This window comes from Pezoporus wallicus, unplaced genomic scaffold (genome assembly GCF_028554395.1).
Source record: "Pezoporus wallicus isolate ANWC-B61680 ecotype Strahan unplaced genomic scaffold, APGP_CSIRO_Pwel_v1 contig_14734, whole genome shotgun sequence".
NCBI lineage: Eukaryota > Metazoa > Chordata > Aves > Psittaciformes > Psittacidae > Pezoporus > Pezoporus wallicus.
The window spans coordinates 542-23195 of NW_026636738.1; the positions used below are offsets into that span (position 1 = coordinate 542).

The following is a 22654-nucleotide window of genomic DNA, read 5'->3' on the forward strand; positions in this document are numbered from 1 at the left end:
TCCCATCTCTCTGGATCTCCATCCCATCCCCATCCCATCCCTCCTCATCCGCATCCCATCCCTCCCCCTCCCTCCCCATCCCCATCCCATCCCTTGGGTATCCCCATCCCCTCCCTCCCCATCCCCATTCCATCTCTCTGGATCTCCATCCCATCCCCATCCCCTCCCTCCCCATCCCCATTCCATCTCTCCCCATCCCATCTCTCTGGATCTCCATCCCATCCCCATCCCCTCCCTCCCCATCCCCATCCCATCCCTTGGGCATCCCCATCCCCTCCCTCCCCATCCCCATTCCATCTCTCCCCATCCCATCTCTCTGGATCTCCATCCCATCCCCATCCCCTCCCTCCCCATCCCCATCCCATCCCTTGGGCATCCCCATCCCCTCCCTCCCCATCCCCATTCCATCTCTCTGGATCTCCATCCCATCCCCATCCCCTCCCTCCCCATCCCCATTCCATCTCTCCCCATCCCATCTCTCTGGATCTCCATCCCATCCCCTCCATCCCCATCCCATCCCTTGGGTATCCCCATCCCTCCCCCTCCGTCCCCTCGGACATCCCCATTCCAGCCGTCGGGAATTCCCCCTCCCATCCCTCAGGATTCCCCCCCCCCGTTCCCAGGTAAATCCAACCTCATGGACGCCATCAGCTTCGTGCTGGGGGAGAAGACGAGCAACCTGCGGGTGAAGACGCTGCGGGACCTCATCCACGGCGCCCCCGTGGGGAAGCCGGCGGCCACGCGGGCCCTGGTCAGCATGGTCTATGGGGAGGAGGGGGCCGAGGACCGCACCTTCGCCAGGGTCATCGTGGGTGAGCGGGGGGGGCACGTGGGGGGTCCAATTTATGGGGGGGGGCACTTAGGGAAGGCACTTTGGGGGGGGGGAACTTGGGGGGCGCTTTGGGGGGGGCAGTTTTGGGGGGGCCAATTTATGGGGGGCACTTAGGGAAGGCACTTGGGGGGCAGTTTGGGGGGGGAACTTGGGGGGGGCAGTTTTGGGGGGGCCAATTTATGGGGGGCACTTAGGGAAGGCACTTGGGGAGCACTTTGGGGGGGGAACTTGGGGGGCGCTTGGGGGGGGGCAGTTTTGGGGGGGCCAATTTATGGGGGGCACTTAGGGAAGGCACTTGGGGGCACTTTGGGGGGTCCAATTTATGGGGGGCACTTGGGGGGCACTTTGGGGGGGGAACTTGGGGGGCACTTTGGGGGGTCCAATTTATGGGGGGCACTTAGGGAAGGCACTTGGGGGACACTTTGGGGAGGCAGTTTGGGGGGGTCCAATTTATGGGGGGGCACTTAGGGAAGGCACTTGGGGGGCAGTTTGGGGGGGGAACTTGGGGGGCACTTTGGGGGGGCAGTTTTGGGGGGTCCAATTTATGGGGGGCACTTAGGGAAGGCACTTGGGGGGCACTTTGGGGGGTCCAATTTATGGGGGGCACTTAGGGAAGGCACTTGGGGGGCACTTTGGGGGGTCCAATTTATGGGGGGCACTTAGGGAAGGCACTTGGGGGGCAGTTTGGGGGGGAACTTGGGGGGCAGTAGGGGGGGCAGTTTTGGGGGGTCCAATTTATGGGGGGGCACTTAGGGAAGGCACTTGGGGGGCAGTTTGGGGGGTCCAATTTATGGGGGGCACTTAGGGAAGGCACTTGGGGGGCAGTTTGGGGGGGAACTTGGGGGGCACTTTGGGGGGGCAGTTTTGGGGGGTCCAATTTATGGGGGGGCACTTAGGGAAGGCACTTGGGGGGCACTTTGGGGGGTCCAATTTAACGTGGGGGCACTAAGCCAAGCCACATGGGGCGCAGTTTGTGGGGTCCAATTTATGGGGGGCACTTAGGGAAGGCACTTGGGGGGCACTTTGGGGGGTCCAATTTATGGGGGGCACTTAGGGAAGGCACTTGGGGGGCAGTTTGGGGGGTCCAATTTATGGGGGGCACTTAGGGAAGGCACTTGGGGGGCACTTTGGGGGGTCCAATTTATGGGGGGCACTTAGGGAAGGCACTTGGGGGGCAGTTTGGGGGGGAACTTGAGGGACACTTTGGGGAGGCAGTTTGGGGGGGTCCAATTTATGGGGGGGTCACTTGGGGGAGTTCCAGTTGGGGGGCGGGGGGGACACTTTGGGTGGGTTCCAGTCTGGGGGGGGGTGGGCAGTTGGGGAGGGTTCAAATTTATGGGGGGCAGTTTGGGGGGGGCACTTTGAGGGGGGCCATTTGGGGGGTGCAGTTTGGGGGGGTTCAACTTGGGGGGTGCAGTTTGGGGGGTTCAACTTGGGGGGGGCAGTTTGGGGTGTTCCAGTTTATGGGGGGGGCACTTGGGGGGATTCCAGTCTGGGGAGGGAGGCACTTTGGGGCAGTTCCAGTCTGGGGGGGGCCAGTTTGGGGGGGCACTTGGGGGGGGGCAGTTTGGGAGGAGGGGCACTTGGGGGGATGCTATTTATGGGGTTCAACTTTGGGAGGAGGGGCTCACGTTGGGGTAGTTCCACTTTGGGGGGGCTCACGCTGGGGGGCAGGTTCCAGTTGGGGGTGTTCCACTTTGGGGTTCTTTTACTTTGGGGAGATCCCCCCACTTTGGGGGTTCCCCTTTTGGGGGGGCTCTCACTTTGGGGATTCTCCCTTTGGAGGGGGGTCTCAGTTTGGGGGTGGATCTCCCTTTTGGGGGGGTCTCACTTTGGGGGTTCCCCCTTTGGGGGTGGATCTCCCTTTTGGGGGGGGTCTCACTTTGGGGGTTCCCCCTTTGGGGGTGGATCTCCCTTTTGGGGGGGTCTCACTTTGGGGGTTCCCTCTTTGGGGGTAGATCTCCCTTTTGGGGGGGTCTCACTTTGGGGGTTCCCCCTTTGGGGGTGGATCTCCCTTTTGGGGGGGTCTCACTTTGGGGGTTCCCCCTTTGGGGGTGGATCTCCCTTTTGGGGGGGTCTCACTTTGGGGTTCCCCCTTTGGGGGTGGATCTCCCTTTTGGGGGGGTCTCACTTTGGGGGTTCCCCCTTTGGGGGTGGATCTCCCTTTTGGGGGGGTCTCACTTTGGGGGTTCCCCCTTTGGGGGTGGATCTCCCTTTGGGGGGTCTCACTTTGGGGGTTCCCCCTTTGGGGGTGGATCTCCCTTTTGGGGGGGTCTCACTTTGGGGGTTCCCCCTTTGGGGGTGGATCTCCCTTTTGGGGGGGGTCTCACTTTTGGGGGGGGTCTCACTTTGGGGGTTCCCCCTTTGGGGGTGGATCTCCCTTTTGGGGGGGTCTCACTTTGGGGGTTCCCCCTTTGGGGGTGGATCTCCCTTTTGGGGGGGTCTCACTTTGGGGGTTCCCCCTTTGGGCTGTTCCATCTCCAACCCCCCCCCCCGCAGGCAGCTCCTCCGAGTACAAGATCAACAACCGCGTGGTGCAGCTGAGCGAGTACAGCGAGGAGCTGGAGCGGCTCGGCATCCTCATCAAGGCCCGCAACTTCCTCGTCTTCCAGGTGGGGGGCACCGGGGGGGGGTTCAAGGGGGTTATGGGGGCTTTAAGGGGGGGGTTGGGGGTGTAGATGTGGGGTTTGGGGGGGTTCAAGGGGGTTTGAGTGGGGTACCAGGGGGTTATGGGGGGCTTGAAGGGGCTTATGGATGGGTTCAAGGGGCTTTTGGGGTGTTGGTGGGGGTTAGGGTGGCTTCCGGGGGCTTTTGGGGTTGTAGATGGGGTTTATGGATGGGTTCAGGGGTGGTTGGGGGTGTAGATGGGGGTTATGGGGGGGTTTAAGGGGGTAATGGGTGGGTTCAAGGGGGTTTTGGGGGGTGCAAGGGGGTTATAGGGGGTTTGGGAGGGGTACGGGGGGTTATGGATGAGTTCAAGGGGGTTTAGGGGCCTTTATGGGGGGTTTGGGGGTGTAGATGTGGGGTTTGGGGGGGTCCAAGGGGGTTTTCGGGGGTTCAAGGGGGTTTGGGAAGGGTACCTGGGGGTTATGGGGGGGTTGAAGGGGGTTATGGATGGGTTCAAGGGGGTTTGGGGGGTGTAGATGGGGGTTATGGGGGGCTTCAAGGGGGTTTTGGGGGTGCTCAAGGGGGTTTGGGAGGGGTACAGGGGGGTTAGGGGGGTGTACAGGGAGGTTATGGAGGGGTTCAAGGAGGTTATGGGGGGGTTCAAGGGGGTTGCTGCTATGGGGCTGCCTGCCATGTCCCCCCCCCCATTGCCACTATGGGGTTGTCCCCCATGTGTCTGTCGTGTCCCCCCCCCACTGACGCTATGGGGCTGCCCGCATGTGTGTGTCCCATTACCGCTATGGGGCTGCCCCCCATGTGTGCCCCACCCCACCCCACTGATGCTATGGGTCTGCCCCCCAAGTCTACCCCTCCCACCCCACTGATGCTATGGGTCTGCCCCCCAAGTGTGCCCCCCCACCCCACTGATGCTATGGGGCAGCCCCCCTATCTGCCCCCCCCCCCCCCATTGTCGCTATGGGGCTGCCCCTCATGTGTGTGTGTGTGTGTGTCCCCATTGCCGCTATGGGGCTGCCCCCCGTGTGTGTGAGTCCCCATTGCCGCTATGGGGCTGCCCCCCGTGTGTGTGTGTCCCCATTGCCGCTATGGGGCTGCCCCCCATGTGTGTGTGTCTCCACCCCACCAACGCTATGGGGCTCCCCCCCATGTGTGTGTGTGTCCCCACCGCCCTGACGCTATGGGGCTGCCCCCCGTGTGTGTGTGTCCCCACCCCACCGACACTATGGGGCTGCCCCCATGTGTGTGTGTATCCACCCCACCGACGCTATGGGGCTCCCCCCCATGTGTGTGTGTGTCCACCCCACCAACGCTATGGGGCTCCCCCCCATGTGTGTGTGTGTCCACCCCACCGACGCTATGGGGCTGCCCCCCAGGGCGCCGTGGAGTCCATCGCCATGAAGAACCCCAAGGAGCGCACGGCGCTCTTCGAGGAGATCAGCCGCTCGGGGGAGCTGGCCCTCGAGTACGACAAGAGGAAGAAGGAGATGGTGAAGGCCGAGGAGGACACGCAGTTCAACTACCACCGCAAGAAGAACATCGCCGCCGAGCGCAAGGAGGCCAAGCAGGAGAAGGAGGAGGTGCTGGGGGGGGCGTTTGGGCTCATTTCGGGGCTTTTTGGGGCTCCTTCGCGGTGCTCGCGTCCCCTCCATCCCCTCCCTTTGGTCCCCTCCATCCCCTCCCTTTGGTCCTCGTCCCTTCCCTTTGGTCCCCTCCATCCCCTCCCTTTGGTCCCCTCCATCCCCTCCCTGTGGTCCTCGTCCCTTCCCTTTGGTCCCCTCCATCCCCTCCCTTTGGTCCCCTCCATCCCCTCCCTTTGGTCCTCGTCCCTTCCCTTTGGTCCCCTCCATCCCCTCCCTTTGGTCCCCTACATCCCCTCCCTTTGGTCCCCTCCATCCCCTCCCTTTGGTCCCCTCCATCCCCTCCCTTTGGTCCCCTCCATCCCCTCCCTGTGGTCCTCGTCCCTTCCCTTTGGTCCCCTCCATCCCCTCCCATTGGTCCCCTCCATCCCCTCCCTTTGGTCCTCGTCCCTTCCCTTTGGTCCCCTCCATCCCTTCCCTTTGGTCCCCTCCATCCCTTCCCTTTGGTCCCCTCCATCCCCTCCCTGTGGTCCTCGTCCCTTCCCTTTGGTCCCCACCATCCCCTCCCTTGATCCCCTCCATCCCCTCCCTTTGGTCCTCGTCCCTTCCCTTTGGTCCCCTCCATCCCTTCCCTTTGGTCCCCTCCATCCCTTCCCTTTGGTCCCCTCCATCCCCTCCCTGTGGTCCTCGTCCCTTCCCTTTGGTCCCCTCCATCCCTTCCCTTTGGTCCCCTCCATCCCTTCCCTTTGGTCCCCTCCATCCCTTCCCTTTGGTCCCCTCCATCCCTTCCCTTTGGTCCCCTCCATCCCTTCCCTTTGGTCCCCTCCATCCCTTCCCTTTGGTCCCCTCCATCCCTTCCCTTTGGTCCCCTCCATCCCTTCCCTTTGGTCCCCTCCATCCCTTCCCTTTGGTCCCCTCCATCCCTTCCCTTTGGTCCCCTCCATCCCTTCCCTTTGGTCCCCTCCATCCCTTCCCTTTGGTCCCCTCCATCCCCTCCCTTTGGTCCCCATCCCTCCATCTCCTCTCCTTGCACCCCCATCCCTCCTCCTTCATCCCCTCCCTTTGGTCCCCATTCCTCCATCCCCTCCCTTTGGTCCCCATTCCTCCATCCCCTCCCTTTGGTCCCCTCCATCCCCTCCCTTTGGTCCTCGTCCCTTCCCTTTGGTCCCCTCCATCCCCTCCCTTTGGTCCCCTCCATCCCCTCCCTGTGGTCCTCGTCCCTTCCCTTTGGTCCCCTCCATCCCCTCCCTTTGGTCCCCTCCATCCCCTCCCTGTGGTCCTCGTCCCTTCCCTTTGGTCCCCTCCATCCCCTCCCTTTGGTCCCCTCCATCCCCTCCCTTTGGTCCCCTCCATCCCCTCCCTGTGGTCCTCGTCCCTTCCCTTTGGTCCCCTCCATCCCCTCCCTTTGGTCCCCTCCATCCCCTCCCTGTGGTCCTCGTCCCTTCCCTTTGGTCCCCTCCATCCCCTCCCTTTGGTCCCCTCCATCCCCTCCCTTTGGTCCTCGTCCCTTCCCTTTGGTCCCCTCCATCCCTTCCCTTTGGTCCCCTCCATCCCTTCCCTTTGGTCCCCTCCATCCCCTCCCTGTGGTCCTCGTCCCTTCCCTTTGGTCCCCTCCATCCCCTCCCTTGATCCCCTCCATCCCCTCCCTTTGGTCCTCGTCCCTTCCCTTTGGTCCCCTCCATCCCTTCCCTTTGGTCCCCTCCATCCCTTCCCTTTGGTCCCCTCCATCCCCTCCCTGTGGTCCTCGTCCCTTCCCTTTGGTCCCCTCCATCCCCTCCCTTGATCCCCTCCATCCCCTCCCTTTGGTCCTCGTCCCTTCCCTTTGGTCCCCTCCATCCCTTCCCTTTGGTCCCCTCCATCCCTTCCCTTTGGTCCCCTCCATCCCCTCCCTGTGGTCCTCGTCCCTTCCCTTTGGTCCCCTCCATCCCTTCCCGTTGGTCCCCTCCATCCCTTCCCTTTGGTCCCCTCCATCCCTTCCCTTTGGTCCCCTCCATCCCTTCCCTTTGGTCCCCTCCATCCCTTCCCTTTGGTCCCCTCCATCCCTTCCCTTTGGTCCCCTCCATCCCTTCCCTTTGGTCCCCTCCAGCCCTTCCCTTTGGTCCCCTCCATCCCTTCCCTTTGGTCCCCTCCATCCCTTCCCTTTGGTCCCCTCCATCCCTTCCCTTTGGTCCCCTCCATCCCTTCCCTTTGGTCCCCTCCATCCCCTCCCTTTGGTCCCCATCCCTCCATCTCCTCTCCTTGCACCCCCATCCCTCCTCCTTCATCCCCTCCCTTTGGTCCCCATTCCTCCATCCCCTCCCTTTGGTCCCCATTCCTCCATCCCCTCCCTTTGGTCCCCATTCCTCCATCCCCTCCCTTTGGTCCCCTCCATCCCCTCCCTTTGGTCCCCTCCATCCCTTCCCTTTGCTCCCCTCTAGGCCGACCGGTACCAGCGCCTCAAGGACGAGGTGGTGAGGGCCCAGGTCCAGCTCCAGCTCTTCAAGCTCTACCACAACGAAGCCGAGATCGAGAAGCTGCACAAGGAATTGGCTTCCAAGAACCGGGAGATCGACAAGGACAAGAAGAGGATGGACAAGGTGGAGGACGAGCTCAAGGACCGCAAGAAGGAGCTGGGCAAGATGATGCGGGAGCAGCAGCAGATCGAGAAGGAGATCAAGTGAGGAGCAGCGCAATGGGCAAGGCCCCATGGGTCCCTCCTGGAGCCCATCACCAACGGGGGGGGATGTTCCATAGGGAGAAGGACTCGGAGCTCAACCAGAAGCGGCCTCAGTACATCAAGGCCAAGGAGAACACGTCCCATAAGATCAAGAAGCTGGAAGCGGCCAAGAAGTCGCTGCAGAACGCGCAGAAGCAGTACAAGAAGCGCAAGGGGGACATGGATGAGCTGGAGAAGGAGATGGTGTCTGTGGAGAAAGCCCGGCAGGAATTCGAGGAGAGGATGGAAGAGGAGAGCCAGAGCCAAGGCCGGGACCTCACCTTGGAGGAGAACCAGGTAGGGTTCATCCCGATGGGCGCCATGCAGGGGGCCGGTCCCATCCCATGGTGCTGGTCCCATCCCATGGTCCCAGTCCCATCCCATGGTCCCGGTCCCATCCCATGGTGCTGGTCCCATCCCATGGTCCCGGTCCCATCCCATGGTGCTGGTCCCATCCCATGATGCCCATCCCACGATGGTGGTCCCATCCCATGATCCCGATCCCATCCCGTGATGCCCATCCTATGATGCCGGTCCCATCCCATGATGCTGGTCCCATTCCATGATGTCCATCCCATGATGCTGATCCCATCCCATGATGCCCATTCCCTGATGCCCATCCCATGACGCCTGTCCCATGATGCCCATGCCATGATGCTGATCCCATCCCATGATGCCCATCCCATGATGCTGATCCCATCCCATGATGCCCATGCCACGATGCTGATCCCATCCCATGATGCCCATGCCACGATGCTGATCCCATCCCATGATGCCCATGCCACGATGCTGATCCCATCCCATGATGCCCATGCCACGATGCTGATCCCATCCCATGATGCCCATGCCATGATGCTGATCCCATGCCACGATGCTGATCCCATCCCATGATGCCCATGCCGTGATGCTGATCCCATGCCACGATGCTGATCCCATCCCATGATGCCCATGCCACGATGCTGATCCTATCCCATGATGCCCATGCCACGATGCTGATCCCATCCCATGATGCCCATGCCACGATGCTGATCCCATGCCACGATGCTGATCCCATCCCATGATGCCCATGCCACGATGCTGATCCCATCCCATGATGCCCATGCCACGATGCTGATCCCATCCCACGATGCTGATCCCATCCCATGATGCCCATGCCACGATGCTGATCCCATCCCATGATGCCCATGCCACGATGCTGATCCCATCCCATGATGCTGATCCCATCCCATGCCACGCTGCCAGTCCCACCCCCGGTCCCGCTCCCACCCCATAGGTGAAGAAGTACCACCGCCTCAAGGAGGAGGCCAGCAAACGCGCGGCCACCTTGGCCCAGGAGCTGGAGAAGTTCAACCGGGACCAGAAAGCCGACCAGGACCGCTTGGACCTGGAGGAGAGGAAGAAGGTGGAGACCGAGGTGAGCTCCCACCCCCATCCCATTGCCTCCATCCCCCCCCCCAACTTCCGTGGTCCCCCCCCTTCCATCCCCAACCTCTGCTCCCCAGGCCAAGATCAAGCAGAAGCTGCGGGAGATCGAGGAGAACCAGAAGCGCATTGAGAAGCTCGAGGAGTACATCAGCACCAGCAAGTGAGCCCCACGGGGTCCTTAGGGCAGCCATGGGGCGGCCCCCGAGGTGGCCCTCACCCCTTGGAGCCCATCGTGGTGGCCTCAGGGCGGTCTCCAAGGTGGTCCCATTGCTTGGAGCCCATCGTGGTGGCTTCGGGGCGGTCTCAAGGGGGCCCCATCCCTGTTCCTCCATCCCTTGGGACAGCCCTTGAGGTCTCCCCTATCCTTCTTCCTCCATCTCCATCCCTTGGCACCATCCCTGAGGTGTCCCCATCCCTTTCCCTCCATCTCCATCCTTTGGGACCATCCCTGAGGTCTCCCCCATCCCTTTTCCTCCATCCCTTGGGACCATCCCTGAGGTGTGCCCTATCCCTCTTTCTCCATCCCTTTGGACACCCACGGAGGCATCCCCATCCTTCGTCCTCCATCTGCATCCCTTGGGACACCCCTTGAGGTCTCTCCCATCCCTTCCCCTCCATCTGCATCCCTTGGGACACCCCTTGAGGTCTCTCCCATCCCTTCCCCTCCATCTGCATCCCTTGGGACACCCCTTGAGGTCTCCCCCATCCCTTCCCCTCCATCTGCATCCCTTGGGACACCCCTTGAGGTCTCTCCCATCCCTTCCCCTCCATCTGCATCCCTTGGGACACCCCTTGAGGTCTCTCCCATCCCTTCCCCTCCATCTCCACCCCCTCGCCACCATCCCCTCCGCATCCTCCATCCCTTCTCCCTGCCCCACACCAAGCCCGCAGCGGTCCCCAAGGCGCATCCTTCTCCCCATTCCCCCCCCCCGTTGCAGGCAATCCCTGGAGGAGCAGAAGCGCCTGGAGGGGGAGCTGACGGAGGAGGTGGAGCTGGCCAAGCGCCGCATCGACGAGATCAACAAGGAGCTCAACCAAGTGATGGAGCAGCTGGGGGACGCCCGCATCGACCGCCAGGAGAGCAGCCGCCAGCAGCGCAAGGCCGAGATCATGGACAGCATCAAGAGGCTTTACCCCGGCTCCGTGGTGAGGCCTGGAGCTGGGATCCCCCCCTCCCTTGGATCCTTTGGGTTTGGGTCTTCCCAGCTTCCAGGGGTTGGGAAGGAGCGGAGCGTTCTCCGGGTCCAGCGCTTGGCTTGGGTCTCCTATGGGTTGGAAGGACCTGAGCATCATCCAGGTCCAACCATGGGCACCTTGGACCTTCTCCTTCCAACCATCCCAGTGCTCTCATGGAATGGGTTGGGTTGGAAGGACCTCAACATCATCCAGGTCCAACCATGGGCACCTTGGACCTTCTCCATCCAACCCATCCCAGTGTCCTCATGGATGGGTTGGGTTGGAAGGATCTCAGCATCATCCAGGTCCAACCATGGGCACCTTGCTCCAACCTGGCCGGGATGGAGCATCCCAAACCTTCTCCATCCAACCCATCCCAGTGTCCTCATGGGGCAGAACCCCCTTAGATCCAAGCTAAACGTTCCCTATTCCCATTGAACCCCATCACCAGATGGAGGCACCCCTCCAGCATCCCTGCATCCCCCTTCCCACCCTGCCTGGCTCCATATGGGCTCCCTACATCCTTCCATGGGGACCCCCAGAACAAAACCTCCCAACACCCCCCCCCGTTATCCTTCCGTGGGGTGCCTGGAGGTTGATTTTGGGGGTGCCCCCCCCCGTGTGCCGCAGTACGGGCGCCTCATCGACCTGTGCCAGCCCACCCAGAAGAAGTACCAGATCGCTGTCACCAAGGTGCTGGGCAAGAACATGGATGCCATCATCGTGGACTCGGAGAAGACGGGCAGGGATTGCATCCAGTACATCAAGGAGCAGCGTGGCGAGCCCGAGACCTTCCTGCCCCTCGACTACCTGGAGGTGGGGTTTGTGGGGGGGGGGTGTCCCCGTTGAACACTGTGGGTCCTACAAAGGGAGCTGGAGGGTTCTGTTGAACCCTCAGGGTTTTACAAAGGGGTTTTGGGGGTCCCCATTGAACCTCTTGGTCCCCTTCGCCATCCCCATTGTTCTGAGGGTCCCTATGGACCTCATATCCACCCCTGATGCTCGGGTTTCCCCCTTGACCCCCAGTGGTCCCCTTTACCCATCCCCATTGTTCTGAGGGTCCCTATGGACCTCACATCCACCCCTGATGCTTGGGGGTCCCTGTTGTACCCCATGGGCTTCATATCCACCCTTGGTGATTGGGGGTCCCCATGGGCTTCATATCCACCCTTGGTGACTGGGGGTCCCCACTGAGCCCCATGGACCTCACATCCACCCCTGATGCTCAGCTCCCCCCATTGAACCCCCTTGGTCCTCTTACCCATCCCCATTGTTTTGGGGGTCCCCATGGACCTCGCACCCACCCCTGATGCTCAGGGGTCCCTATTGAACCCCATGGACCTCCCATCCACCCCTGATGTTTGGGGGTCCCTATTGAACCATATGGTCCCCTTACCCATCCCCATTGTTTTGGGGCTCCCTTTGGACCTCACATCCACCCCTGATGCTCAGCTCCCCCCATTGAACCCCCTTGGTCCTCTTACCCATCCCCATTGTTTTGGGGCTCCCTTTGGACCTCACATCCACCCCTGATGCTCAGCTCCCCCCATTGAACCCCCTTGGTCCTCTTACCCATCCCCATTGTTTTGGGGCTCCCTTTGAACCTCACATCCACCCCAGATGCTCAGCTCCCCCCATTGAACCCCCTTGGTCCCCTTACCCATCCCCGTTGTTTTGGGGCTCCCTTTGAACCTCACATCCACCCCTGATGCTCAGCTCCCCCCATTGAACCCCCTTGGTCCTCTTACCCATCCCCATTGTTTTGGGGCTCCCTTTGGAACCTCACATCCACCCCTGATGCTCGGGGGTCCCCACTGAGCCCCATGGACCTCACATCCACCCCTGATGCTCAGCTCCCCCCATTGCCCCCCTATAGTTCCCTTTACCCATCCCCATTCTTTCGGGGCGGGGTGGGGGGTGCTCCCTCTTGACCCCCAACCCCCCAGGTGAAACCCACGGACGAGAAGCTCCGCGAGCTGAAGGGGGCCAAGCTGGTGATCGACGTGATCCGCTACGAGCCCCCCCACATCAAGAAGGCCCTGCAGTACGCCTGCGGCAACGCGCTCGTCTGCGACAACGTGGAGGACGCGCGGCGCATCGCCTTCGGGGGCCACCAGCGCCATAAAGTAACCCCCCCCCCCCCCCTTCACCCCACAATGGACCCTCCCAACCTCACCCCCCCCACACCCCACACACACACGCTTTGCATCCCCATAGACGGTGGCGCTGGACGGGACCTTGTTCCAGAAGTCGGGGGTGATCTCGGGGGGGGCCAGCGACCTGAAGGCCAAAGCGCGGCGCTGGGACGAGAAGGCTGTGGATAAGCTCAAGGAGAAGAAGGAGAGGCTGACGGAGGAGCTCAAGGTGGGGAAAAAGGGAGGGGGTCCCCTTTGCACCCCCAAAAGGATGCGGCTTGGGGTGAAGGGGGCTTCTGGAGCGCCCACACACAAAAGGCACCCAATGGGGACCCCTAAGGCTGCGCCCATGAGGCTCTGGGGGAGCCTATTGCATCCCAGAGGGCTTCCCCTTTCCCATCCCCTTTCCCCCCCCTTTCCTATCCCCATTCATCCCCTTTTCTCCTCTCCAATTCATCACCCTTCCCTCTATGCCCTTTTTTCATCCCCTTTCTCCCCCCATCCATCCCCTTTCTCCCCCCATCCATCCCCTTTCTCCCCCCATCCATCCCCTTTCTCCCCCCATCCATCCCCTTTCTCCCCCCATCCATCCCCTTTCTCCCCCCATCCATCCCCTTTCTCCCCCCATCCATCCCCTTTCTCCCCCCATCCATCCCCTTTCTCCCCCCATCCATCCCCTTTCTCCCCCCATCCATCCCCTTTCTCCCCCCATCCATCCCCTTTCTCCCCCCATCCATCCCCCTTTCCCCCCCATCCATCCCCTTTCTCCCCCCATCCATCCCCTTTCTCCCCCCATCCATCCCCCTTTCCCCCCCATCCATTGCCTTTTCCCTTCATTCACCCCTTCCTCCTATCCATCCCTTCCCCCCCATATCCACCTCCTTTCCCCCAATCCACCCCCTTTCCCCCCCATTCACCCCATTTCCCCCATCAACCCCTTTCCCCCCCATATCCACCCCATTTCCCCCCCCAGGAGCAGATGAAGGCCAAGCGGAAGGAAGCGGAGCTGCGCCAGGTCCAGTCCCAAGCCCACGGCCTCCAAATGCGCCTCAAGTACTCCCAAAGCGACCTGGAACAGACCAAAACGCGGCACCTGGCCCTCAACCTCCAGGTACCCCCGGGGGAGAGGGGGGCATTTTAGGGGATCCCCATTTTGGGGGGGATTTCACCCCATTTTGGGGGGATTTCACCCCATTTTGGGGCTCTTTTTGGCTGTTAAAAGCCAAGAACGCGCTCGTTGCGTTGGGTGCGAGTGGTACCCAAGGGGCGTTTTGGGGGGATTTTGGGGTGGAAAAAGTGGATTTTGGGGTGAAAAAAAGGGATTTTGGGGTGCGGGGGGGGTGTGGCCATCTCCAACCCCCGTTTTCATGCAGGAGAAGTCAAAACTTGAGAGCGAATTGGCCAATTTTGGGCCTCGCATCAATGACATCAAAAGGATCATCCAGGGCCGGGAGCGGGAGATGAAGGACCTCAAGGAGAAGATGAACCAGGTTGATGGATGGGGGGGGCGGTGTCTATAGGGTAAAATGGGGGGGCCGGGATGTGGGGGGTCCCCATGGGGTGACATTGGGGTCCCCCCCCAGGTGGAGGATGAGGTTTTTGAGGAGTTTTGCCGGGAAATCGGGGTCCGGAACATCCGGGAATTCGAGGAGGAAAAGGTCAAGAGGCAGAACGAGATCGCCAAGAAGAGGTGAGGGGCACTTCAGAACTGGGGGGGGTACAAAGCATGTGTGTCCCCCCCCCCACCTCTATGGGGCAGAGCCTGGCCCTGGCCACAGGCTGTGGGGTACCACTGATGCCATGGGGCAGCTGCTGAACACAGGGACCCCCCCACCCCACCTCCCAAGACCTTGAAACCCCCCCAAAAGCCCCCCATGACCTTGACCCCCCCCCCCAGCACCTTGAGGACCCCCCCTGAAACCCCCCCCAAGACCTTGAGAACCACCTCAAAACCCCCTGAACCCCTTGAGCCCCCCCATCACCCTGAGGCCCCCCCCGTCACCTTGAGCCCCCCATATCCCCTTGAGGACCTCCCCCAACCCCCCCATCACCTTGATGACCCCCCAAACCTCCCCCCAAGACCTTGAGGCCTCCCCCAGCACCCTGAGGGCACCCCCCCAAACCCCCTCAACCCCCCCCCATCACCTTGAGGACCCCCCCAGCACCCTGAGGGCCCCCCCTAAACCCCCTCAACCCCCCCCCATCACCTTGAGGACCCCCCCAGCACCCTGAGGGCCCCCCCTAAACCCCCTCACCCCCCCCCCTCACCTTGAGGATCCCCCTATCACCTTGAGGATCCCCCCCATCATCTTGATGACCCCCCAGCACCCTGAGGGCCCCCCCTCACCCCCCCCCATCACCTTGAGGAGCCCCCCCATCACCTTGGGGCCCCCCCCATCACCTTGGGCCCCCCCTCCCCATCACTTTGGGTCTCCCCTCTCCATCACTTTGGGCCCCCCCCCATCACTTTGGGCCCCCCCCCATCACTTTCTCCCCCCCCATCACTTTGGGGTCCCCCCCATCACTTTGGGGTCCCCCCCATCTCTTTGTCCCCCGCCCCGTTGCAGGCTGGAGTTCGAGAACCAGAAGACGCGGCTGGGGATCCAGCTGGACTTCGAGCGGAACCAGCTGCGGGAGGACCAGGAGAAGGTGGCCATGTGGGAGCAGGGCGTGCGCAAGGACGAGGCCGAGATCGAGAAGCTCAAGAAGGTCCTGATCCCATGGGAATGGGAATGGGGATGGGATGGAGGGGATGGAATGGGATGGATGGGGATGGGATGGATGGAGCTCAGGGGAGCAGGGCGTGCGCAAGGACGAGGCCGAGATCGAGAAGCTCAAGAAGGTCCTGATCCCGTGGGAATGGGGTGGGAATGGGGATGGGATGGAGGGGAATGGGGATGGGAATGGGAACGGGATGGATGGGAATGGGAACGGGATGGATGGAGCTCAGGGGGGAGCAGGGCGTGCGCAAGGACGAGGCCGAGATCGAGAAGCTCAAGAAGGTCCTGATCCCGTGGGAATGGGAATGGGGATGGGATGGATGGGAATGGGGATGGGTGGGGATGGAATGGGATGGATGGGGATGGGATGGATGGAGCTCAGGGGGGAGCAGGGCGTGCGCAAGGACAAGGCCGAGATCGAGAAGCTCAAGAAGGTCCTGAGCCCATGGGAATGGGGTGGGAATGGGATGGAGGGGAATGGGATAGGTGGGGATGGATGGGGATGGGGATGGGAATGGGAATGGGATGGATGGCGTGATGGGATGGGGTTATGGGATGGAAGAGGCTTGTGGGATGGGGGATATAGGATGGGGTTATGGAATGGGGTTATTGGATGGAGGGGGTCATTATGGTCTGGAGGGGGTCATTATGGTCTGGAGGGGGTCATTATGGTCTGGAGGGGGTCATTATGGGCTGGAGGGGGTCATTATGGGCTGGAGGGGTCATTATGGTCTGGAGGGGTAAATTATGGTATGTAGGGGTACATTATGGGAGGGGGGGGTCATTATGGGCTGGAGGGGGTCATTATGGGCTGGAGGGGTCATGGGCTGGGGGGGTCATTATGGTCTGGAGAGGGTCATTATGGTCTGGAGGGGTCATGGGCTGGGGGGCTCATTATGGTCTGGGGGGCTCATTATGGTCTAGATGGAGTCATTATGGGCTGGGGGGGGTCGTGATGGTCTGGATGGAGTCATTATGGTCTGGGGGGCTCATTGTGGGTTGGATGGAGTCATGATGGTCTGGAGGGCTCATTATGGGTTGGATGGAGTCATTACGGTCTGGAGGGCTCATTATGGGCTGGAGAGGGTCATGATGGTCTGGAGGGCTCATTATGGGTTGGATGGAGTCATTATGGTCTGGAGGGCTCATTATGGTCTGGAGGGCTCATTATGGTCTGGAGGGCTCATTATGGTCTGGAGGGCTCATTATGGGCTGGAGGGGATCATTATGGGCTGGAGGGCTCATTATGGGCTGGAGGGCTCATTATGGGCTGGAGGGCTCATTATGGGCTGGAGGGCTCATTATGGGCTGGAGGGCTCATTATGGGCTGGAGGGCTCATCATGGGCTGGCTGCGGTGCAGGAGGAGCAGCGGCACATGAAGATCATCGACGAGACGATGGCGCAGCTGCAGGACCTCAAGAACCAGCACCTGGCCAAGAAGTCCGAGGTGAACGACAAGAACCACGAGATGGAGGAGATCCGCAAGAAGCTGGGCGGGGCCAACAAGTGAGGGCGGGGCCAAGGGGAGGGGCTGGTGCGATTGGGGCGTGGCTAAGAGGGAATGGGAGGGGCTATGGGGCTGGTAAGGGGGGTTAAAGGGGAATGGAGGGGGGTGGGGCTAAACGGGAATGGGAGGGGTTATGGGGCTTGGGGGTGGTGCTAAACGAAAATGGGTGGGGCTACATGGAAATGGGAGGGGCTAAAAAGGAATTGGAGAGGCAATGGGGCTTGTGGGTGGGGTTAAGGGGGAACAGGAAAAGCTATGGGGCTTGTGGGTGGGCTTAATGGGTTCTGGAAGGGGCTACGGGGCTTGTGGGTGGGGTTAAAAGGGGAATGGGAGTGGCTAATAAACTAATGGGAGGAGCTAAAGGGAAATGGGAGGGGTATGGGGCCTTGGAGGCGGGGCTAAAGGGGGGAACGGGCGTGGCTAGCGGCGGCCCTGGCCCCGCAGGGAGATGACCCACCTGCAGAAGGAGGTGACGGCCATCGAGACGAAGCTGGAGCAGAAGCGCAGCGACCGCCACAACCTGCTGCAGGCCTGCAAGATGCAGGACATCAAACTGCCCCTCTCCAAGGGCACCATGGACGACATCAGCCAGGAGGAGGTGGGTGCTGGGGGGGGAGGAAGGGGGGGGTTACAGGGGGTTGGGGACCCCCCCTATGTCCTCTGTGCCCCCCCCAATGCAGGGAGGTGCAGGAGGGGAGGAGGCCGTGGGCAGCTCCCAGCGCTCCTCCAGCCTCTACGCCCGCGAGGCGCTCATCGAGATCGACTACAGCGACCTGCCAGAGGAGCTCAAGGTGCGCCACGCCCACTCCTGGCCACGCCCACTTCCTTCTGGCTCCTCCCACTTCCTTCTATCCCCACCCACTTCCTTCTCGTCCCTCCTACTCCCTTCAGGCTCCTCCTACTCCGTACTGGCCCCTCCCACTTTTGACCCCGCCCTCTTCTTTCTGACCGCTCCCACTTCTTTCTGGCTCTTCCTGCGTCCTTCTGGCTCCTCCCACTTCCCTCACCTGATTTCATTAGCATACCAAGCCCTGCCCCCCTGGAGTCGAGGCCATGCCCACTGTGCCCAGGCCCCACCCCCTTAAGCGCAAAGTCCCCCTGACTAAAGCCACACCGTGTTGATGGAGGCCACGCCCCCTTGATAGAAGCCACGCCCCTCATCGTCTCCTATAAGGCTTTAGTCATAGTCATCAATGGTAGACACGCCCCCTTAATAGAAGCCACGCCTCCTGCATTGAAGCCGTTCCCTATCCCAATCCAAAACCACGCCCCCTTCACAGAAGCCACGCCCCTCATCATCTCCCATAAGGCCTTATTCATAGTCAACAACGGAGGTAAAAGCCACGCCCCCTTCGCCAGAGGCCCCGCCCCTTGATAGAAGCCACGCCCCTCATCGTCTCCTATGAGGTTTTAGTCATAGTCCTCAATGTAAGACACACCCCCTCCACTGAGGCCACTCCCTCTGCCAAGCGAGAGCCCCGCCCCCTCACCGGAGGCCCCGCCCCCTTGCAGGACGCGCAGGCCGAGGAGGAGATCCGGCAGGAGATGAACCAGCTGCAGCAGCGGCTGACGGAGCAGCAGAGCGTGCTCCAGCGCATCGCCGCGCCCAACATGAAGGCCATGGAGAAGCTGGAGAGCGTCCGGGACAAGTTCCAGGAGACCTCGGATGGTGCGGGGGGGACGGGAATACGGGGGTACAGGGGTATGGGGATACAGGGATGTGGGGGTACAGGGGTACGGGGATACAGGGGTACGGGGATACAGGGGTACAGGGATGTGGGGATACAGGGGTACGGGGATACAGGGGTATGGGGATATGGGGGTACGGGGATGTGGGGATACAGGGGTACGGGGATACAGGGGTACAGGGGTATGGGGATATGGGGGTACGGGGATACAGTGGTACAGGGATGCAAGGATAGAGGGATACAGTGGTACAGGGATATAGGGATACAGGGATGAAGGGATACAGGGATGAAGAGATGTGGGGATAGAGGGTTATAGGGATACAGAGATGCGGAGGTACAGGGATACAGGGATGAAGGGATACAGGGATGCGAGGATACCAGGATGAAGGGATGTGGGGATACACACAGAGGGATACAGGGATAGACCCGGCAGTCACCGGGGATGTGTCGAGATGCAGGGAGATGTGGGGACACTGATATAGGGATGTGGGGATACAGGGATGGCAGAGGTGGGGTAGACCAGGCAGACACCGGGGATGTGTCAATAGGAGATACAGGGGGATGTGGGGATACCCGGGATACAGAGACATGGGGACGTGGATGTGGGGACACTGGCTATAGGAATGTGGGGATACAGGGATGTGGGGACACTGGCTATAGGAATGTGGGGATACAGGGACATGGGCACATTGAAGGGATGTGGGGACACTGGCTATAGGAATGTGGGGCTACAGAGACATGGGGACGTGGATGTGGGGACACTGGCTATAGGAATGTGGGGATACAGGGACATGGGGACATGGATGTGGGGATACTCCCTATAGGAATGGGGATACAGGGACATGGGGACATGGATGTGGGGACACTGGCTATAGGAATGTGGGGATACAGGGACATGGGAACGTGGATGTGGGGACACTGGATATAGGGATATGGGGGATACCAGGACATGGGAACGTGGATGTGGGGACACTGGATATAGGGATATGGGGGATACAGGGACATGGGAACGTGGATGTGGGGACACTGGATATAGGGATATAGGGGATACAGGGGGACACGGGGATGTCCGAGATGGGGTAGACCAGGCAGACCCAGCGCACGAGTCCCTAGGCGACACAGCGATACCGGGGCGGGTACCACCGGTGCTGCTGGGCAGGGGGACCCCCCCGTTGCCCCCATTGCCCCCCCCGTGTCCCCACTGATGCCCCCCCTCCCGTCCTCGGTGTGGGCAGAGTTCGAGGCGGCCCGGAAGCGGGCCAAGAAGGCGAAGCAGGCCTTCGAGCAGATGAAGAAGGAGCGCTTCGACCGCTTCACCGCCTGCTTCGAGGCCGTGGCCACCAACATCGACGAGATCTACAAGGCCCTGTCCCGCAACAGCAGCGCCCAGGTCAGGGCCGGCCCCCCCAAAACAGGGGGGGTCTGTAGGGGGATACGTGGGGGTTACATAGGGGGATACATGTGGGTTACATGGGGGTTACATAGGGGTTACATAGGGGGATACATGTGGGTTACATGGGGGTTACATAGGGGTTACATAGGGGGATACATGTGGGTTACATGGGGGTTACATAGGGGTTACATAGGGGGATACATGTGGGTTACATGGGGGTTACATAGGGGTTACATAGGGGGATACATAGGGGGTTATGGGGGGGATACATAGGGGATATGTGGGGGTTACATAGGGGTTTATATAGGGGGATACATGGGGGTTCTATAGGGGTTACATAGGGGATTATATCGGGGGATACATAGGGGATTATATAGCGGGATACATAGGGGCTTACATGGGTGTTATATAGGGAGATACATGGGGGTTCTATAGGGGTTACATAGGGGTTCTAAAGAGGGTTACAGGGGGGTTACATGGGTTATATAGGGGGTTATATCGGGGGATACATGGGGGTTACATAGGGGGTTATATAGGGGGGTACATAGGGAATACATGGGGGTTCTGTAGAGGGTTACATAGTGGTTGTATAGGGGTTCTATGGGGGTTACATAGGGGTTATGTTGGGGGTTACATAGGGGATTCCATAGGGGTTCTATAGGGGGTTACATAGGGGTTACAGGGGGTTATACAGGGCTTGGGGTTCCTTTTCTGGCCACCCCAAGCCTGGCCCAGAGGCCTGCACACTTGGTGCCCCCATGTCCCATCACCCCCATATCCCCATCACCCCCCAATGACCCCCATTGTCCCCCCCAAGGCCTTCCTGGGCCCCGAGAACCCCGAGGAGCCCTACCTGGACGGCATCAACTACAACTGCGTGGCCCCCGGCAAGCGCTTCCGCCCCATGGACAACCTCTCGGGGGGGGAGAAGACGGTGGCTGCCCTCGCCCTGCTCTTTGCCATCCATAGGTGAGGCCCAAACCCCCCCATTTTGATGCCCCCCCTCTTTTTGGGGTGTTCCCCCCCCCCAATCATCATCATCCCCCCCCAGCTATAAACCAGCCCCATTCTTCGTGCTGGATGAGATCGACGCGGCGCTGGACAACACCAACATCGGCAAGGTGGGGGTCTGGGATGGGGGGGACACCCCCCTATGGGATGTGGGGTGTTCCAATTGATAGGGATGTGGGGCGGTCCCATTGATTTGGGGGGGGGGGGGGGGCGTTTTGGGGCTGTTTTGACCCGTTTTGGGGCTGTTTTGACCTGTTTTGGGGCTGTTTTGACCTGTTTTGGGGCTGTTTTGACCCATTTTGAGGCTGTTTTGACCCATTTTGGGGCTGTTTTGACCTGTTTTGGGCTGTTTTGACCCGTTTTGGGGCTGTTTTGACCCATTTTGAGGCTGTTTTGACCCATTTTGGGGCTGTTTTGACCTGTTTTGGGCTGTTTTGACCCGTTTTGAGGCTGTTTTGACCCATTTTGAGGCTGTTTTGACCCATTTTGAGGCTGTTTTGACCTGTTTTGGGGCTGTTTTGACCCATTTTGGGGCTGTTTTGACCCGTTTTGAGGCTGTTTTGACCTGTTTTGGGGCTGTTTTGACCCATTTTGAGGCTGTTTTGACCCGTTTTGAGGCTGTTTTGACCCATTTTGGGGCTGTTTTGACCTGTTTTGGGGCTGTTTTGACCCATTTTGAGGCTGTTTTGACCCATTTTGGGGCTGTTTTGACCTGTTTTGGGGCTGTTTTGACCCGTTTTGGGGCTGTTTTGACCTGTTTTGGGGCTGTTTTGACCCGTTTTGGGGCTGTTTTGACCTGTTTTGGGGCTGTTTTGACCTGTTTTGGGGCTGTTTTGACCCATTTTGAGGCTGTTTTGACCCATTTTGGGGCTGTTTTGACCTGTTTTGGGCTGTTTTGACCCGTTTTGGGGGTCTCTCTAGGTGGCCAACTACATCAAGGAGCAATCGGCCGCCAACTTCCAGGCCATCGTCATCTCCCTCAAGGAGGAGTTTTACACCAAGGCCCAGAGCCTCATCGGAGTCTACCCCGAGGTGGGTCCAGTACCCCTGGGGGGGGGGCAGAAACACCTCTTGGGGGGGCAAAAACACCCCTGGGGGGGGTAAAAACACCCCTGGGGGGTAAATAACGCCTTTGAGGGGCAGAAATACCCCTTAGGGTAATGGGAATGTCCCCGTGAATGTGCTGCTGGGGGGGGGGAAATGTCCCCCTCCCGCACTATAGGGGTAAATACCCCCCCCCCCCCCATAGGGATAAATGACTCCTATAGGGGTAAATAACCCCCCCCATCAGGATACCCCCCCCCATAGGGGTAAATCCCTGCTCCATAGGGGTAAATAACCACACTATGGGGGCCAATACCCCCCTATAGGGGTAAATACCCCCCCCCCCCATAAAGATACCCCCCCCATAGGGGTAAATGGGGGGGGGAGGGAGGGTAAGGGGGGGGGTATCATGGTACCTATAGAAATGGGGGGGAGGGGCAAAGGGGACTGACCCCCCCTTCCCCCCCCCCCCAGCAAGGCGATTGCGTCATCAGCAAGGTGCTGACCTTTGACCTCACCAAGTACCCGGATGCCAACCCCACCCCCAACGAGCAGTGACCCCCCCCCCCATGACCCCCCCATGGGTGCCCCCCCCCCCCGTAGAATCATGGCGTTGCTTTGGGCCCGATAAGGCCCCCATTTTCCTATATATTCCCCCCCCTATTTCCCATAGGATCCCCCCATTTCCCATGTGACCCCCCCTCATTTCCTATAGGACCCCCCCCATTCCCTGTAGGACCCCCCCATTCCCTGTTTCTATGGATTATGGTGATGATGCAATAAAGGATTTTCATTCCCCCCCCCTCGGTTCCTCTGTGTTCATGG

The 22654-nt window shown here is 60.6% G+C and overlaps 1 protein-coding gene across 1 annotated transcript; it reads left to right on the forward strand.

Annotated features, from left to right (window-relative positions):
* Positions 1-623: 623 nt before the first annotated feature.
* On the forward strand, positions 624-22409 carry SMC1A (structural maintenance of chromosomes 1A; the record flags this gene model as incomplete). The annotated part of the gene is made up of 24 exons (XM_057401326.1): positions 624-812; positions 3332-3444; positions 4831-5034; positions 7452-7690; positions 7768-8026; positions 9003-9143; positions 9232-9314; positions 10093-10300; positions 10961-11146; positions 12277-12456; positions 12548-12694; positions 13439-13576; positions 13839-13955; positions 14049-14155; positions 15033-15174; positions 16547-16692; positions 17138-17291; positions 17374-17484; positions 18206-18362; positions 19617-19771; positions 20592-20743; positions 20826-20895; positions 21707-21817; positions 22304-22409. Coding segments are annotated over 24 exons (3593 nt in total), but the record flags the coding sequence as incomplete, so codon positions are not given.
* Positions 22410-22654: the final 245 nt, after the last annotated feature.